Here is a 15,707-nt window from a genome sequence, read left to right on the forward strand (position 1 = left end):
ACAAATAGAGAACAAGAGGATGAAGCCCTCAGACTAACCACCGAACATTTTGATCATCATCATCATCATCATCAGCTGGCAATTTACTGTCTATTTCTTTTTTTTCAATCATCTTCTCATTCTTACTCAGAAACTTTTTTCTCTCTCACTCATCATAACTTTATTGCCTTTGTTTCGTTAAGATTCATAAAGATTATTCCACGTCATACGGAGACTCCACCCACTTTTCCCCATACATTTCCTACTTTTCGTAGTCGTTTCTCTGACGCTAATGGAAGAAAAACTAAAGAATAGTGAAGTCAATCAGAATACATTCCACCTCTTTTTTTCATTTTGATTCATACTTTTTCTTTATAAATATCTTCATATTTTCAGACTTCCTCTGGTCTCTCCGAGCTTCTTCCCGACGTTCCGATCGTTCGAAAATTGAGTCGACCGCTTGTGAAAATGGATGATTTGGATGAGACGAGTTCGATCGCGTCGACGGATTCTGATCGAACGGTGCTCTCACCGCTCGTTCCAATGTCGGTGTTCGACAAATTTCTGTGTCTGACTAACAATTTAAGTGCACTCGTTAGCTGTATAATAGCTGAAGCCAGGAAAAATATAGGAGCGTCTGAGTGAGTTTTTATTCTGTTTTCATTTGAACTTTTGATTTTTTTTTCTTTTCGAAATGACTTTCGAGCTGAAAAGTACGGTAGTTGAGTTCTATTGTTTTATAGCTCCGAACACATAAAATCTATAAAATCTCGACCGAATCGTAGCTATAAAGTATAATTTTCTTTGAATCTTTTTTCTAGAATACAAAGAACACAAAAAAGATCATCGAACAAAGGAAAATTGATAGAACTTTCTTTTTAAAAAATGGGGAGGATCTTATCTAACCGAAATTGTTTCCAGATATGCCGTATTCTTTCACGATGAAGACCAAAAGCAGATGGTTCTATTCAACAACGAGACGATGCTGATGAAGGGAAAAAAGTACCCAATGAATGTCGGAATTGTGGGGAAAGTGGCGGCGACGCTGCGAACGATGAACATTCCAGACGTGTCCAGATGCCCGTTTTTCGATCCGGAAATCGATCAACAATGCTCTTCTCAACCGAGAAACTGCATTGCTTTTCCAATGATTGACAGTTCATGTAAGTTGAGAGAAAAATGGATAGAACTGTCTTCAAATTTGCTGACTAAAACATGCCTTCTGAATGACAAATGAGTCAATTTCCTTGTGTTTTCTCGTTCTTTTCTTGCTCATTTTCTTTTCTTCCTCTCTTTTTCTTTTTTTGTGGAAAACATTGGAAGAAATTGGAGGGACGACTCTTTGACACATATTTCATCCTCTCACCGCTACTTCTACTCTCATTTCCCTCTTTTTTCTCTCTCTTTCTCTCTCGACAACCTCATACGAACCACAACGATGACATAAATATCAGCGGGCGAGAAAAAATAATGGGAAAACAATTGGCGAAAAAAAATGGATGGAGAGAGCAGACAAGTGAGAAAAACTCGAAATTTTAGAGAAGAGTGTTCTCGGGAAAAACGACGTTTTTTGAATAGAAAAGAGGGATTATATCGATGACATGAGAAGAGGAATAAGGGTATTATGCTGGAAGTTTTCGCCTTTTTGTTGACTTTTTGAATTTTGAGGGGACAATGGAAAAGAAAAGAGATCAGTTATTTTTGGAACGGTTTTTTTCTCGAAAAATTTCATAGTTTGTAAAAAAAATTAAGTGAGGTGTGAGGTCATAGGATTTTCTTTTCAAATACAAATCCTCCCTCAAGACTTTTCTTATGAAATGTTCGTTCGAGAAGGCTCAAGTATTTTTCCTTCTCGATGTGCGTCCTGTTCACGGTGAATAGTTCACCTATCTATCAAAAATAGAACTGATCTCAATCGAACAGAAACGCTTTTAAATCCGTTTTCTCACTGATTGGCTCCCAATCTGAACGAAAAAGGAACTACTTAGACACGACTGGAAATTCTTCGTTGTACTTCCACAGTATTACGGTAGATGTCCTGTGTGCGTCTCGACTTTCGAGCGTGTCCTTGTACTTTCCAACTGTTTCGTCTTTTGAAAGACACAATTCTTTGCACTTTCGGCAACGTTCTCTATGTTTTCTTTTCTAGAAGAATCAGCACCGCCGAAAGGAGAGAAATGTTGCACTTTTCTTTCAAATCGACAGGTGTTTTTTGTTTCTGTCTTTCTTCGAAAACAATCTCTCAACAAATGTTTTGTCATCAACAGACACCGGATGTAGGTGGTGTCATTTAAAAATCAAAAGAGAAAGAAGTGGATGATAATAATGAGAAATATATTGAAGAGATATGTAGAGGAACATCATTTGTCGTTATAAATGATCGTAGTTCACTCGTTTTTTGAATTCATTTTCGTAGTATGTCTTGGAGAGAACACGTCGTTGTTGGGTCTTCAGAATTAATTTAGATTCAGTTTGTGGAAAGAAGAGGAAGAAAAAGAAAGAAGAAGAACGAATAATTCTTTTTGGTTTTTATTGTGTTCGAATAAATGAAAAAGAAGGAAATCAAAAAATCAGAACACAACTTTTTTTCAGGTTCGTTGATTGGAGTCATCATTTTGTACAATAAGGAGAACGGATTCTCGCGTCATGACGAGAAGTACATCAAACGATTCTCGTATTTCGTCTCCAACGCCATTGCTCATGTAAGTTTAGTTTGATGTCAGAGGACATCCTCGGGTTCAAGGAGTACTGTAGATGATCTATTGATCTTCGATATTTCCGAATGAATTGATCAAATTCCTTTCATAATGTACTTGAATTGTTTGATCAGCTGAAAATTGACTAGTGTTGTGTTGAGCATGTTTCCGGTGGAAGGCTCTTTCTCTTTCTCTCCAGTATGAATGCATTTTTGCAGGCGATCCTGGCGAAACAAATCGAAGAAGTTCAAACGAGGATACACATGGTAGAGGAGTTCAAAATTCAAGGAGAGGATGCTGTGGTGGGTTTTTGATATTGCCTGAAGCCTCAGACTAGGATCTAGGCTGAAGCTTTTTGAACGCAATTTCAGTGCAAATGACTAAAATAGTCTATTAATTCCAGATCGAAGAAGTTGACATCATGCGCCTCGTTAACGACCCTCTCCGAGACTGGCGGTACTTCAGTCAGAACTTCGCCGACTTCTCATTTCCACCTCGGTCCGTCGGAGAAAACCATTTCCATCGGGCGTCGATGATGTTCTTTGAAGATCTCGGATTCTCGATGCAATATAAACTCAATAAACGAAAACTGTCGTATTTGGTTCTCCGTGTCTCTGCCGGATATCGTCCAGTTCCATATCACAATTGGTCTCACGCATTCGCAGTTACTCATTTCTGTTGGTTGACACTCCGAACAGATGCAATTCGAAGAGCTCTGAGTGATATGGAACGACTTTCTCTACTAATTGCTTGCTTGTGTCATGATATCGATCATCGGGGAACAACTAATTCATTCCAAATGCAATCACTTCAAAAGACACCTCTATCTGTATTGTACAGCGTTGAAGGGAGTGTTTTGGAGAGACATCACTTCGCCCAGACAATAAAATTGCTTCAGCAACAAGAATGCTCCATATTGGAGAATTTACCAGCCGCAGACTTCAGAACGATAGTGAATACGATACGTGAAGTGATTCTTGCCACTGATATATCTGCTCATCTCAAAAAACAAGAACGTATCAAGACAATGATTTCTGAAGGGTACAATCCAATGTCTCTTGATCATCGTTATCTTCTTATGTGTCTTGTTATGACTGCTTCGGATCTTTCGGATCAAGCAAAAAATTTCTACAATGCAAAGCGAATCGCTGAAAATATCTATTTGGAGTTCTTCGCACAAGGAGATCTTGAGCTTCAATTGGGAGTGAAACCATTGGAAATGATGGATCGAACGAATGCATATGTTCCAACTGTTCAAATCGATTTCTTGTTCAAAATCGGAGTACCAGTTTTTCAGTGAGTTCTATCAAATGATAGATTTATTCCAAATAAATATATTTTCAGACTGCTGGCCAGTGTGGTACCCGAAGGGCGAACAACAGCTGAGGCGATCGAAGCGAATCATATGTGTTGGGTGGCTCTTGATGAAGAGGTTCGAAACAATCCATTGGCAACGAATGCTTTGGAATATCTTCGAGATGATAGTTTGGAGCGAAGGGTGAGTTTCCGAAATGAGGAAATAGATTTAATTTACTTAATATTCCAGATATACGACAAAGTTCGAAAACAAGACCCACGTGCTGCTGAAATTGCGTCGAAACGATTCGAGCCAGTCTACGCGAATGGAACTGTTCCACAAACTCAAGATATTCTGGATCACCGATTCGATGGATACGATAAGAAGTATCAAATTGGATGCAGTCAGAATCAGAGCAATGGAAAACAACAACAGATTCGATCACTTCAAAAAACAAAATCAAAGGTACTCCTACAATAGAATATCTCGACTGTTCTTCTCATCAACTGATTGCTTTCAGACTTCTGAAGATGTTGCCCTTCTGAAGCCAATGGACAATGGAAGTACGAGCTCTCCGCGACGAGGATCTCGAACTCCTCGTCGGTTATGGAGACGTGCCCGTGCTCTCATCTCTTCAATGTCATCATCTTGTGCTTCATGTTCTCCACTTCCATCACGTCGTCAAGTCAGCGAGGATTCTGAATCCGGCTAACAACTTCACATATTAACCATCCCCCAACAAATAACTTTTTTCTTCTTCTTTCTCTCATCACACATCCACCCATATCATATTCTTTTTCCCTTTTTCATTTTCTTGCATCCCCTTCTTTCCCCCAGGGCAATATCGTATTCTTCTCGACTTCCATGTAATTTTTCATGTAATTCTCTCGAAGTTCTGTCCAAAAATTGGTCAACAAAACATACATATAACACAAAACAATCAAATTCTTTCTTTCCTCATTTCTCATCTTGTCTGTACTATCCTTTCTTTTTTAATCTAAATTATAGCAAATATGGGTAGTCATTTCTCTGAATTCCCCGTCTCCACACATGAGAAGTATCGACGATACACTAAACACCTGTTTCCCCTTTTTATCAAACGCCCCCGTTTTTCATTGTACTTTTCCCTTTCGAATCAATCCTTATTTTCTGTTCACATTCCTTGCAACAAAACATCCAAATTTCCCCCGTCCTCTTCCCAAAAAACAACGATGATCAATCATTTGATTCTTTTATTTTTCTGGAAAAAAAGACTTATATTTCATCTTAATCTTTTCGAAAACTTGCAAAATAATATACAACCCTCGATCGGTATACAACGTACCTGTCAATCATCCCCTGAAACCATCTTCACATATGGTTTATCTGATTTCCCACGAGCAAGAAACAACTGAAGGGGCGGAGTCTGCGTCCTATGGGCAATAGGGGTAAGAGAAGAAAAGGTATTCAGTCATCCCAACTGACCGTCCATTTCTCTTCCGAGTTCTCTCAAGAAAATGTCGTTCGCTCTATTCTTGACTCCCCCACCACCTTCTGGTTCTTCTATTCCTTCTGAATCTTGTATTCTGAAACAGAGAAACTTCAATCTGGCGAGACATCTCCTTATGGAAGTATCTCGATTCGTTGATCATCAAGTCGACGTGCAGAAATCGACGAATCCAACTCGTCCACGTCTTCCATCATTCTTCGTGAAGACATTCAATTATCTGAAATCTCAGGAGACGTCATTAAAATACGTGGATTCATATCTCAATATTCTTCCACATACCATCCAAATGCAGCTGTTAACTGAATTCGGACCATCAGAAGATTATCCGAAATTAGATGAGAAAGGATATTTCATTGAGACGCCCATTCCACTTCTCGATCAAATTGTTCAATTGGAAAAAGATGTGATCGATTACGTGACGAATGCTTACAAGTGCACTGGAAAGGTTCTTGATATACCACATTCATTCTACAAAACATACGATCGATTGGTTGGAGAATCGAAGGGAGTCAATGAAGAAATGAAGAGAAGAATCCTTGGAGTCACTGGAAATATTCTCAGATCAATCATCCAGAATATTGGAAATCAAATCGATTCATCCTACTTCTCTCGTTCGACATTCAATCACTTGCAACTCAGATAATTCTTTCCTTCTTCTTTTTTTGTTTTTTTCTCGGTTGTCATGATAATAATTGTTGCTAATAAATTTTAAGAGTCTAAAAGTTTTATTTTTGGTTTCGGTGGGTATGGGTACAATACTATATTTAGTATATGTTTGAGATTTGTAAGTATTTGCATACATATGTGAAAGATCATTTAGCTGAAATTTTCACAGTGTACTTCTCAAGAACAGATTGACTGGAGATAAGGAAGTTGGAAACTGAAAAGAAGTAGACACCTAGTCGATTCTTGACTTCTTCAAAAAGACGATCGACAGAGGTTGCAAGCAGCCGACATCTATCTCCTTTGTATGGTGCTCTTTCACTCTCAACATCTGGTAGCTTCTGGAGATAATCTGAAGATAGCCAGCGGAAGCGAGAGAACATTGCCTGTGCAGAGCGATGTCCCTTTGAAGTGCCCCCTGTAGTAGGTTAACGCTTTTTCAACATCTTCTTTGCTGACCCATCGGAATGTTTGGTTTGGAGAAGTATCATCACTATCGAACGCCTGGAAAACACAACATGAATATGACAGTTCATTGAGATTTTAAATAACTCACTTCAAACTCGGGTGCAATCAACATCTTCTTCAATCTCGATCACATCCGCTTCTTCAATATCCATTGATCCATTTTCGGCTTCCAGATTGAGACCAGCTAGTCTATTGCCAAACATTGCTTCTTTTCGAGACGTCTCTGAATCCTCGGGTATGTCCTCATACTCCTCGAATATCTTCAGCAGGAGATGTAGAACGTTGACAATTCGAAAATTCATGAGAATAGTAGGAAAGAAGGGGAAAAAGGAAAAAATAATTATGAAATAAAAGTAAAGTCTGGTTTGAATACCCAAAAAAAACGCGGTTCATTGATAAAATTTATCAAAAAACGAGGATCAAATAAAATTTTTCACGAAGAACCATAAAACTAGATAAAATTCATTTTCAGAAAAAAGAAAATCAAATCGTCTTTTCTGAAATTGCATTTAACAACTGGCAAGGTATATACATTTTGTTTTCTATCTCCTTGAATCAACTAATATTTCAAACAAAACTTCTTGTTTTTCGTCAACACTTTCTGAATACAGTGCTTCGAATGGTTCTCCAAGAGTTTTAAATACGTGGTCATCTACATATTTTTACTTCTTTTCAGTTTCCAACTTCCTTATCTCCAGTCAATCTGTTCTTGAGAAGTACACTGTGAAAATTTCAGCTAAATGATCTTTCACATATGTATGCAAATACTTACAAATCTCAAACATATACTAAATATAGTATTGTACCCATACCCACCGAAACCAAAAATAAAACTTTTAGACTCTTAAAATTTATTAGCAACAATTATTATCATGACAACCGAGAAAAAAACAAAAAAAGAAGAAGGAAAGAATTATCTGAGTTGCAAGTGATTGAATGTCGAACGAGAGAAGTAGGATGAATCGATTTGATTTCCAATATTCTGGATGATTGATCTGAGAATATTTCCAGTGACTCCAAGGATTCTTCTCTTCATTTCTTCATTGACTCCCTTCGATTCTCCAACCAATCGATCGTATGTTTTGTAGAATGAATGTGGTATATCAAGAACCTTTCCAGTGCACTTGTAAGCATTCGTCACGTAATCGATCACATCTTTTTCCAATTGAACAATTTGATCGAGAAGTGGAATGGGCGTCTCAATGAAATATCCTTTCTCATCTAATTTCGGATAATCTTCTGATGGTCCGAATTCAGTTAACAGCTGCATTTGGATGGTATGTGGAAGAATATTGAGATATGAATCCACGTATTTTAATGACGTCTCCTGAGATTTCAGATAATTGAATGTCTTCACGAAGAATGATGGAAGACGTGGACGAGTTGGATTCGTCGATTTCTGCACGTCGACTTGATGATCAACGAATCGAGATACTTCCATAAGGAGATGTCTCGCCAGATTGAAGTTTCTCTGTTTCAGAATACAAGATTCAGAAGGAATAGAAGAACCAGAAGGTGGTGGGGGAGTCAAGAATAGAGCGAACGACATTTTCTTGAGAGAACTCGGAAGAGAAATGGACGGTCAGTTGGGATGACTGAATACCTTTTCTTCTCTTACCCCAATTGCCCATAGGACGCAGACTCCGCCCCTTCAGTTGTTTCTTGCTCGTGGGAAATCAGATAAACCATATGTGAAGATGGTTTCAGGGGATGATTGACAGGTACGTTGTATACCGATCGAGGGTTGTATATTATGTTGCAAGTTTTCGAAAAGATTAAGATGAAATATAAGTCTTTTTTTCCAGAAAAATAAAAGAATCAAATGATTGATCATCGTTGTTTTTTGGGAAGAGGACGAATTGAATTGTTAAACGTACCACAAAATGAAAAAATATGTCTGTATTTTTTCGTATATTCAGATAATTCCTATAAAACGGTTATGAAAAACTAAAAACTTTAACAATTCAAAAAAAAAGATATTTTCATTCAATGTTTGAGATCTAAGTACATATTTAGAGATTCAATAATTAGAGATATCAGGGTGAGAGATGATGACACAAAATGGATTAAATCAAGTCATAATCTAGTAGAGGCAAGTCTTCTTCATGATTTCGAAAAACTGTTGCTCGTTGATTCCAGTTTTCTTGTCGCCGCCGGCCTCACGGATCATTTCGTCGAACTCGGCGTCGCCCAAAGTCTCTCCAAGTTCTCTGGCAACCTGGAAATATAATAAATTCGAAGTGACTGGTGAGAATCTTGATTACCATCTTCAAATTCTCAACTGTGATGACTCCCTTGCACTCTGGATCAAACAGTTTGAATGCTGATCTCATTTCGACTGTAAACTTGTCTTCTGTAGTGTCTTCATCATCTTTTGATTGCAATGCAGTCCACAACTCATCGACATCCATGTAGTCTTTCTCTGAAAAAAAACACACTCAAAATTTCCGCCAAATGTCAGCACTACCTCCATGCCAACACATCAATTTGCTTCTTCCATCCTTTATCTTTCTCGTCATTTCTTGAACAGTCGTGTTGCGTGGATCGTATCCGAGAGCACGGAGCACCATTTTCAGTTGAGATATTTTCAGAAGATTCGGTTTTTGTTCAGTGCACATTGCAGCGAATGTCGTTTCGATCTCCTCTCGAGTCACCGGAGTTGAAGGAGTTGGAGCCATCTGGAATGGAAAGATTTCTAACTGAAATTTCAGAGAAAGGATAAAAAAAAGATAAAGATAAGCAAAAACGGTAGTAATCACCGATAACATAGGAAAAAACAATAAGGTATATTAAACTAATCATATTTATTTCTTCGGCTGAATATTATAAAAAATTGTAGGAGTTTTGAGGGAGGAAAAGAATGGGAAGTTCGACGGATGAGTGTAATAAAGGTCGTCTAATGTGCGGTATTCGCCGTTTTCGTACTCAAAATACTCCACTATTTCGAGCTTGGCACATTCTGAAAAGACAATATTTCATTTTTATTGAAAAACTGTTATTTGAAGCAAAAACTTCGATTAAAAAAAACGCACTCAAATGGTGTTCAAAACATCCTATACTCGCTTCGTTACGTCTTGTGCAAGCGACGATAGCGGCTTTCGCAGTGCGAAGTAGAAGACGAAGCACACTGCATAGGGATGCGAGGAGTGCAGTATCGTAGACAACGTCTGAAAATGGAAGAATAAGCGCGAGGAGACGCAGTGAAGTGAGATTGAGAAGAGCCTCTCTTCGGCATAAGAGGACATGAATAATGAGAGAAAGAGAGAGGAGAAGAAAATAAGAGTGTTGAAAGCCATTTAATAGGGAAAAGAAGCGAAAACTTATAGATCTTTTTATAGAAGAGACAATAGGAAATTTTCTTTTATCGAGAAGGAAATTGGATGGAAATTGTAAGAATAAAGAAGGCTTACCAGCTGCAATAATGAGATCCGCGGGTTCTTTCCATTCGGTGAAATCGAAATCACACCAGTCAAGGCAACGAATTTTGGCTTGATTTATTGATGTGTCTCCTAAAATTGAATATGATATATTCATGAGTTCCGCAGAAAAGCAAGGAATAAAACAGGTGGAATTTCACCACAAAAATACCAACCATCTTCTTCAGACATCAGTCCATTTTTCACCGCGTTTTTCTTCAGCAAATCCAACACATTATCATCGTAATCAGTGAGAACAACTTCGCAATTACTTAATTTTGAAATCGCCATCCCACTGACTCCACACCCAGAGCCCAGCTCTACAACTCGCTTGTACTCGGATGAAGGAACTAGACGGAATAGATTTGCAAGATCACAAGATGCTTGCCAAACTGATAATCCAGTTGTTCCCATCGAGAGCTGATTGATTGCTTCGGAAAATTTAGCCAGCACCTTGTCACCTTCTTCATTAAGATACAGCTGAAAATTCAGAAGTAAGTGACATTTTAATGTTCCAGACAAACCCTTTCTACGAATTCCTTCTCTGGTAATCCCATGAGAACACCAAGCCGATCGTAAATTGCATCAGGAACTGGTACTCCTTTCTTTTCCATTCCAGACATGAATGTCTTGATGACATTGATTTGAAATTGATAGCGAATTTCATGTGAAGTGACTATATCACTATTGAATACCTGAATGTAGATCATTTATTGGCTTAAAAATGTCTACAGGGTAGCTCACATTATCAGATAATTCTTCAGCATAATCTGGGCTCTCACTACATTTTTCTATCACTAATTCCATCAAACTATCTGGAATTTTAGACGCACTACAGAAATATCTTTTGAACAAAATGAGAATTTCATTGGTCTCGCCGAATTGGACCGTCTCGTTCAGTTTTTCGCTTTCTTGACATCTTCTGGAAGTTTTGGGTTTTAGTGCGGACCGAATAAGCGGTATCAGGCGGAAGGTATTCTGGTCTTGCGTGTGGTATTCCATAATGTTCTGCCTGGACGATACGCTGCTCTGCTTTGTAGATGAGCTTGCCAATAACGAGTGGATCCGTCTCCTTTAGTAATAATTGTTATTATTGACTTGATACGAACACAAAAACGCAATCTATTACCTTTTTGTGTTCACGGAAAGCTTCTCTGGCTTCTGCAATTATCTGTTGTCGTTCAGAGATGGTGTTCGGTTCTTCCTTCGCTTTCCAGTTCTTTGCCACCTTCAAGATCTGTCTGTACAGCTGAATGACGCGTGTACGTTGTGGCACCGTATTCATCAAGTTGAACCCGTTCCTAAAATCAGATGAAGTACACTTTAAGTCTTCTGAAAATCAATGAAACTCCAGCAGAAATGCACTCGATCGAAAAAAAAACGGGAAACACGCAAACGATTTGTTGGTGCATTTCATGCAACAGTGTTTGCGTGTTTTTCGTGCCGAATTATTCCATTTTTTATTTCGCCACGCGTTTTCAGGTTTCTTACTGGTTTTTTGTCAATGTTCTGAGTTTTCGTTTTCTTAAATGTAGGAAAAAATAATCTTACTCTTAGAACTCCGCCTCATTTAATTTGGAACTTGTCCCCAGCTTGTAATTCACTGTTGGCCTAAAACTGAACACTTTGACTGAACTCATCGATTTTCAGGTATGGCTACAACAGAACTACCGAAATTTGAATTTTTGTCACTAGCTGACAACACGTCCGGATGGGGACCATTGACAACAAGCTGTTCAGCTGAGGAACCCGTCCCATTCCAACAATTTAACAAGGCTGATCGTATCGGTCGCGTTGCTGACTGGATTGGAGTGGACCGCTTCTATAGAAGAGGAAATGAGAGGTATTTTAATTATGCTTGAGTTCCGACATCAATCCGATTGTTCAGATACAATGAGCGTGTCTACGGATCAGCCGCTAATGCTGGAAGTCAATTCGATTACATTCACGGAATGGACGAGCACAACTTCCAACTCGTTGACACTTCTAGACCAATGGCTCGTAATCCTCAACGTAACTTCCGCGTTCGTCAAATGCATCTCCGCAAGATGATGCAGAAGGAAGTCGAGAAACGTGAGCTGGTGAACCAGTCGACTAACTTGAGAATGAAGAGAAGTATCGCCAAGGAGCAGCAACGCGCGTTCAAGATGTGGCAACGTCGAGGAGGAAATGCTCGTCAAGGACAACGCGGTCAAGGTGGTAGATTCGGAGGAGATCGACCGAAAGAGCGCCTTCCCTCTGTTCAAGTTCGCCCAGAATGGAATGTTCTCGAGGAAATGAATCTCAGTGCTTTCTCCAAACTCGCGCTTCCCAACATTCCAGGAGGAGAAGATATCGGAGATCATCAATACGGAAGTCTTCAATATTATGACAAGACTATTGATCGCGTCTCAGTAAAGAACTCAATTCCCCTCCAAAAGTGTGCTGGAGTTTTCTACAATGTCACCACAACTGATGATCCAGTTATTCAAGAACTTGCCCAAAGCGGAGTAGGAAATGTTTTCGGAACTGATATCATTTTGGCTACTTTGATGACTGCACCAAGATCTGTCTACTCATGGGATATCGTTGCATACAGAGTCGGAGACAAGCTCTTTTTCGATAAGAGAAATACCAGAGAAATTCTGAACCCTGTCGAGGCTCTTACTGTCTCTGAAACCAGCGCCGAGCCACCGTCATTCGATGGAGGTATGAATAATGCTAAAGACCTTGCCACAGAAGCATTCTACATCAACCAAAACTTCCGTCGGCAGGTTGTGAAGAGAAACGAACCAGGATTCACTTTCAAGAATCCACGTGCTCCATTCGAAGATGATGAAACTGGAGAGTCCGGAACTGCTTACAAGTAAGATAATAAATGTCAATTGGATTGGAATAAAATATTTCATTTTAGATATCGCAAGTGGAGCCTTGGAAACGGTGTTGACGGTAAGCCAGTTGAATTGGTGTGCCGTACCGAGTTGGATGGAGTAATCTATGGACTCGGAAATGAGACACAGACCCTCACCATCAAGGCATTCAACGAATGGGACAGCACACAGTCTGGAGGAGTTGACTGGAGAACAAAGCTTGACGTCCAGAAGGGAGCTGTGATGGCTACCGAAATCAAGAACAATTCTGCGAAGGTTGCCAAGTGGACATTGCAAGCTCTTCTTGCGGGATCGGACACCATGAAACTCGGTTATGTATCCCGTAACATCTCGAGAAATGCTCAAAATCACTCGATCCTGAATACGCAATACGTGAAACCATCCGAATTCGCCAGTAACATTGCTTTGAACATGGACAACTGCTGGGGAATCCTCAGATGCGTCATTGATAGGTAAATTCATTTTTTGTAAATAAATCTATGTTAACTGTTAACCTATTTTCAGTTGCATGAAGCAGAAGCCAGGAAAATACTTGTTGATGAAGGACCCACAATCACCGGTTATTCGTCTGTACTCGTTGCCAGAAGGAACATTCGAGAGTGAACGTGAAAGCTCCGAGGAGGAAAACTCTGACGACGACCAATAATTTGACGTATCCCCGTGTGCACCACCTTTTCTATGTATTCGCTTTTCTAATTATTGTCTTTTGTTAATCCAACTTGTTTCTTTTTTTGGAATCAAAGTAAAGTTCATATTTTAAAGTAGCAATCACAAATTCTAAGCATAAACCGAATAATCATTAGCACATTGAGACTTGATGACATCGTGTAAACCGGTGAGTTCATATGAGTCAATTCCACAAAGATCAGTAGACACTGCGGAAAGTTCGGGAGATGGATTCTCTTTCTTAAAATAGTCGTCACCGAGCTCCACGTCGACAAAACAAACTCTGAAATCCGAAAAGTTGAAAAAACTACATCAAGTTTTGAACTTACAGTATGAAGAGCGCGATGACAATAATGTTGAGTTCCTTTTTATTCCATCCAGTGATATTTTCTGCATTCAAATGGAATGTTGTGGCGACACGACTAAGAAGATCACGACGAGTTGGTGTCAAATGAAGACGTGCTTCGAGATCCGCCCAGCTAAAGTTGATTTTTTAATGCAACAGTTCGAACAGAAAAGCAACTTACTGATGTCTGACAGAATGCAAGAAAATATTCAATCGTTTCTCTTTCACATTATACTTGTCAAGATTCGGCAAATCAACTAATTTCTCTGTATCAATTTTCTTTCCAGACAGAAAATCCATCAGAACCTGTTCAACATCTCCACCTCTTGAACGAGGTCCTTCACGAGCAAGTTTACGAGTTTCTTCAGTGAACCACGACTTGATTAGATCGATCAGCCATTTGTACTTCTCCTCAACTGTGGTTGTTCTGATAGTTTCCGTCGGTTCAGCAGTCTCTTTCGGATGAAATTGTGGAGCATCAATCATGATTGGCGGTTTCTTCTGTTTCGCATTCTTGTTTCCATATTTCTCCCGAAGTTTCGCCAAAATTTCATTTTCTTTCTGTTGGTTTTTCTCCGATAACTTTGGTTTCACAATTTTCTGCGTAGGTTTTGCAACAGGGGATGGTCCGAAATTTGCAGTTTTGAATTTACGAATTGATTTGATGAAGTCTTTATCGTCTTCCGTGAGTTTGTATGGTTCTTTTTCTGGTTCATCTGAATCTATCACTTTTGGCTCTTCGTATTCTTCGTTAAGCTTCAAATTCTGAACTTTTGCAATGATTGAGTCGGTGACGAACTCGATCGATGGCTCTTTATCTTCTTCTGGTTCGCATTTTTCAGGAACTGGACTGACAAATGATTCATCTGGCACTTCATATTTTTTGTCTAGAATTATTATATAGAAACCGAATATTGGATGAACGACTCACTCATTCTCACATCATTCATTCCAGTAATCCACAACGGATGCTCATCGAGTTGTTTACGAACGAAAAGATTCTTCTGATAACATTTTTCCGAACAAAACTTGCTTCTTTGTTTACAAAACTCATAAATCTTTCCCTCCTTTTTGTCGATTTGAAACATTTGAGTTCTTGTTTTCTTTGGCGGATCGCGAGAACAAGCTGGGAATCCACATTGCTTATTCACGAATCTCTCTTCGATCACCTCATCCCAGCCATCACAATGAAGAAGTGGAAGCTGTAAATAGTTTTTTTTTGAAAGATTTCATCTTTGGATAAGGGTTACATGCTCTTGCAAATCCGAAACATCTGTGATATCGGTGAGAGTTTCGACGATTGTAAGTATCTTTCTGCGAAACGAAGTTTCCTCTTTCTCTTGATCCTTGGAATCCATTATGAAAAATAAATCTTCGAACTGATATTCCGAGAAATTCGAGAAGAAGCAGAATGAAAACTGCCACTGCCTCCTGCACGAGAAAAGCGACGCTAAATGCACGAGAAAAGCGACGTCTGCCGTCTCCAATCTCTCACGCGTGCAAATAGAGCGCACTTGCATTAGACACTGGAATTTTTTTTGCTGAAATTGAAAAGGTTGTCGGCGACTAGAAAAACATAATATTTGGAGACTGAAAGTGGTATAAATGAAATGAGGGGATTTTTAGCTATAATTTGATATACAAAACATACACCAACACTGGGACTAGAATAATTATGGCGAGACACCATATCGAATTCACATTTTCTATGAATTTAGAACATTTTCCGAAGTTTTTCTTGTTTTTTTGTTATAAAAATCATAAATTGTGTTGATTTGTGCTGTAATATGGATGATAACCACAAAAAATACAATATG

At 39.0% G+C, this 15,707-nt stretch overlaps 9 protein-coding genes across 9 annotated transcripts; 2 read left to right on the forward strand and 7 right to left on the reverse strand.

Moving 5' to 3' along the window:
- Positions 1 to 4,015: 4,015 nt before the first annotated feature.
- GCK72_009287 (uncharacterized protein) lies at positions 4,016 to 6,031 on the reverse strand (the record flags this gene model as incomplete). Its single annotated transcript, XM_053727300.1, has 3 exons — positions 4,016 to 4,416; positions 5,437 to 5,537; positions 5,943 to 6,031. The coding sequence occupies 3 exons, from the start codon at positions 6,029 to 6,031 to the stop codon at positions 4,016 to 4,018; spliced, it is 591 nt and encodes a 196-aa protein (XP_053586877.1).
- Positions 5,469 to 6,104, forward strand: GCK72_009288 (uncharacterized protein; the record flags this gene model as incomplete). The annotated part of the gene is made up of 1 exon (XM_003087527.2): positions 5,469 to 6,104. One exon carries the CDS (start codon positions 5,469 to 5,471, stop codon positions 6,102 to 6,104), a length of 636 nt encoding a protein of 211 aa, XP_003087575.2.
- Positions 6,105 to 6,448: 344 nt separating this feature from the next.
- On the reverse strand, positions 6,449 to 6,894 carry GCK72_009289 (uncharacterized protein; the record flags this gene model as incomplete). Its single annotated transcript, XM_053727301.1, has 2 exons — positions 6,449 to 6,628; positions 6,688 to 6,894. 2 exons carry the CDS (start codon positions 6,892 to 6,894, stop codon positions 6,449 to 6,451), a joined length of 387 nt encoding a protein of 128 aa, XP_053586878.1.
- A 611-nt stretch (positions 6,895 to 7,505) lies between these two features.
- Positions 7,506 to 8,141, reverse strand: GCK72_009290 (uncharacterized protein; the record flags this gene model as incomplete). Its single annotated transcript, XM_053727302.1, has 1 exon — positions 7,506 to 8,141. The coding sequence occupies one exon, from the start codon at positions 8,139 to 8,141 to the stop codon at positions 7,506 to 7,508; it is 636 nt and encodes a 211-aa protein (XP_053586879.1).
- A 534-nt stretch (positions 8,142 to 8,675) lies between these two features.
- On the reverse strand, positions 8,676 to 9,270 carry GCK72_009291 (uncharacterized protein; the record flags this gene model as incomplete). The annotated part of the gene is made up of 3 exons (XM_003087526.2): positions 8,676 to 8,810; positions 8,857 to 9,014; positions 9,060 to 9,270. 3 exons carry the CDS (start codon positions 9,268 to 9,270, stop codon positions 8,676 to 8,678), a joined length of 504 nt encoding a protein of 167 aa, XP_003087574.2.
- A 126-nt stretch (positions 9,271 to 9,396) lies between these two features.
- On the reverse strand, positions 9,397 to 10,815 carry GCK72_009292 (uncharacterized protein; the record flags this gene model as incomplete). Its single annotated transcript, XM_003098145.2, has 6 exons — positions 9,397 to 9,551; positions 9,625 to 9,759; positions 10,003 to 10,101; positions 10,185 to 10,488; positions 10,533 to 10,703; positions 10,753 to 10,815. The coding sequence occupies 6 exons, from the start codon at positions 10,813 to 10,815 to the stop codon at positions 9,397 to 9,399; spliced, it is 927 nt and encodes a 308-aa protein (XP_003098193.2).
- A 58-nt stretch (positions 10,816 to 10,873) lies between these two features.
- GCK72_009293 (uncharacterized protein) lies at positions 10,874 to 11,293 on the reverse strand (the record flags this gene model as incomplete). Its single annotated transcript, XM_003098100.2, has 2 exons — positions 10,874 to 11,080; positions 11,138 to 11,293. 2 exons carry the CDS (start codon positions 11,291 to 11,293, stop codon positions 10,874 to 10,876), a joined length of 363 nt encoding a protein of 120 aa, XP_003098148.2.
- Positions 11,294 to 11,660: 367 nt separating this feature from the next.
- GCK72_009294 (uncharacterized protein) lies at positions 11,661 to 13,524 on the forward strand (the record flags this gene model as incomplete). The annotated part of the gene is made up of 4 exons (XM_003098160.2): positions 11,661 to 11,851; positions 11,897 to 12,853; positions 12,902 to 13,330; positions 13,383 to 13,524. 4 exons carry the CDS (start codon positions 11,661 to 11,663, stop codon positions 13,522 to 13,524), a joined length of 1,719 nt encoding a protein of 572 aa, XP_003098208.2.
- Positions 13,525 to 13,655: 131 nt separating this feature from the next.
- GCK72_009295 (uncharacterized protein) lies at positions 13,656 to 15,248 on the reverse strand (the record flags this gene model as incomplete). The annotated part of the gene is made up of 5 exons (XM_003098173.2): positions 13,656 to 13,827; positions 13,874 to 14,023; positions 14,072 to 14,777; positions 14,822 to 15,092; positions 15,141 to 15,248. The coding sequence occupies 5 exons, from the start codon at positions 15,246 to 15,248 to the stop codon at positions 13,656 to 13,658; spliced, it is 1,407 nt and encodes a 468-aa protein (XP_003098221.2).
- Positions 15,249 to 15,707: the final 459 nt, after the last annotated feature.

Source organism: Caenorhabditis remanei, chromosome III (genome assembly GCF_010183535.1).
Source record: "Caenorhabditis remanei strain PX506 chromosome III, whole genome shotgun sequence".
Classification (NCBI taxonomy): Eukaryota; Metazoa; Nematoda; class Chromadorea; order Rhabditida; family Rhabditidae; genus Caenorhabditis; species Caenorhabditis remanei.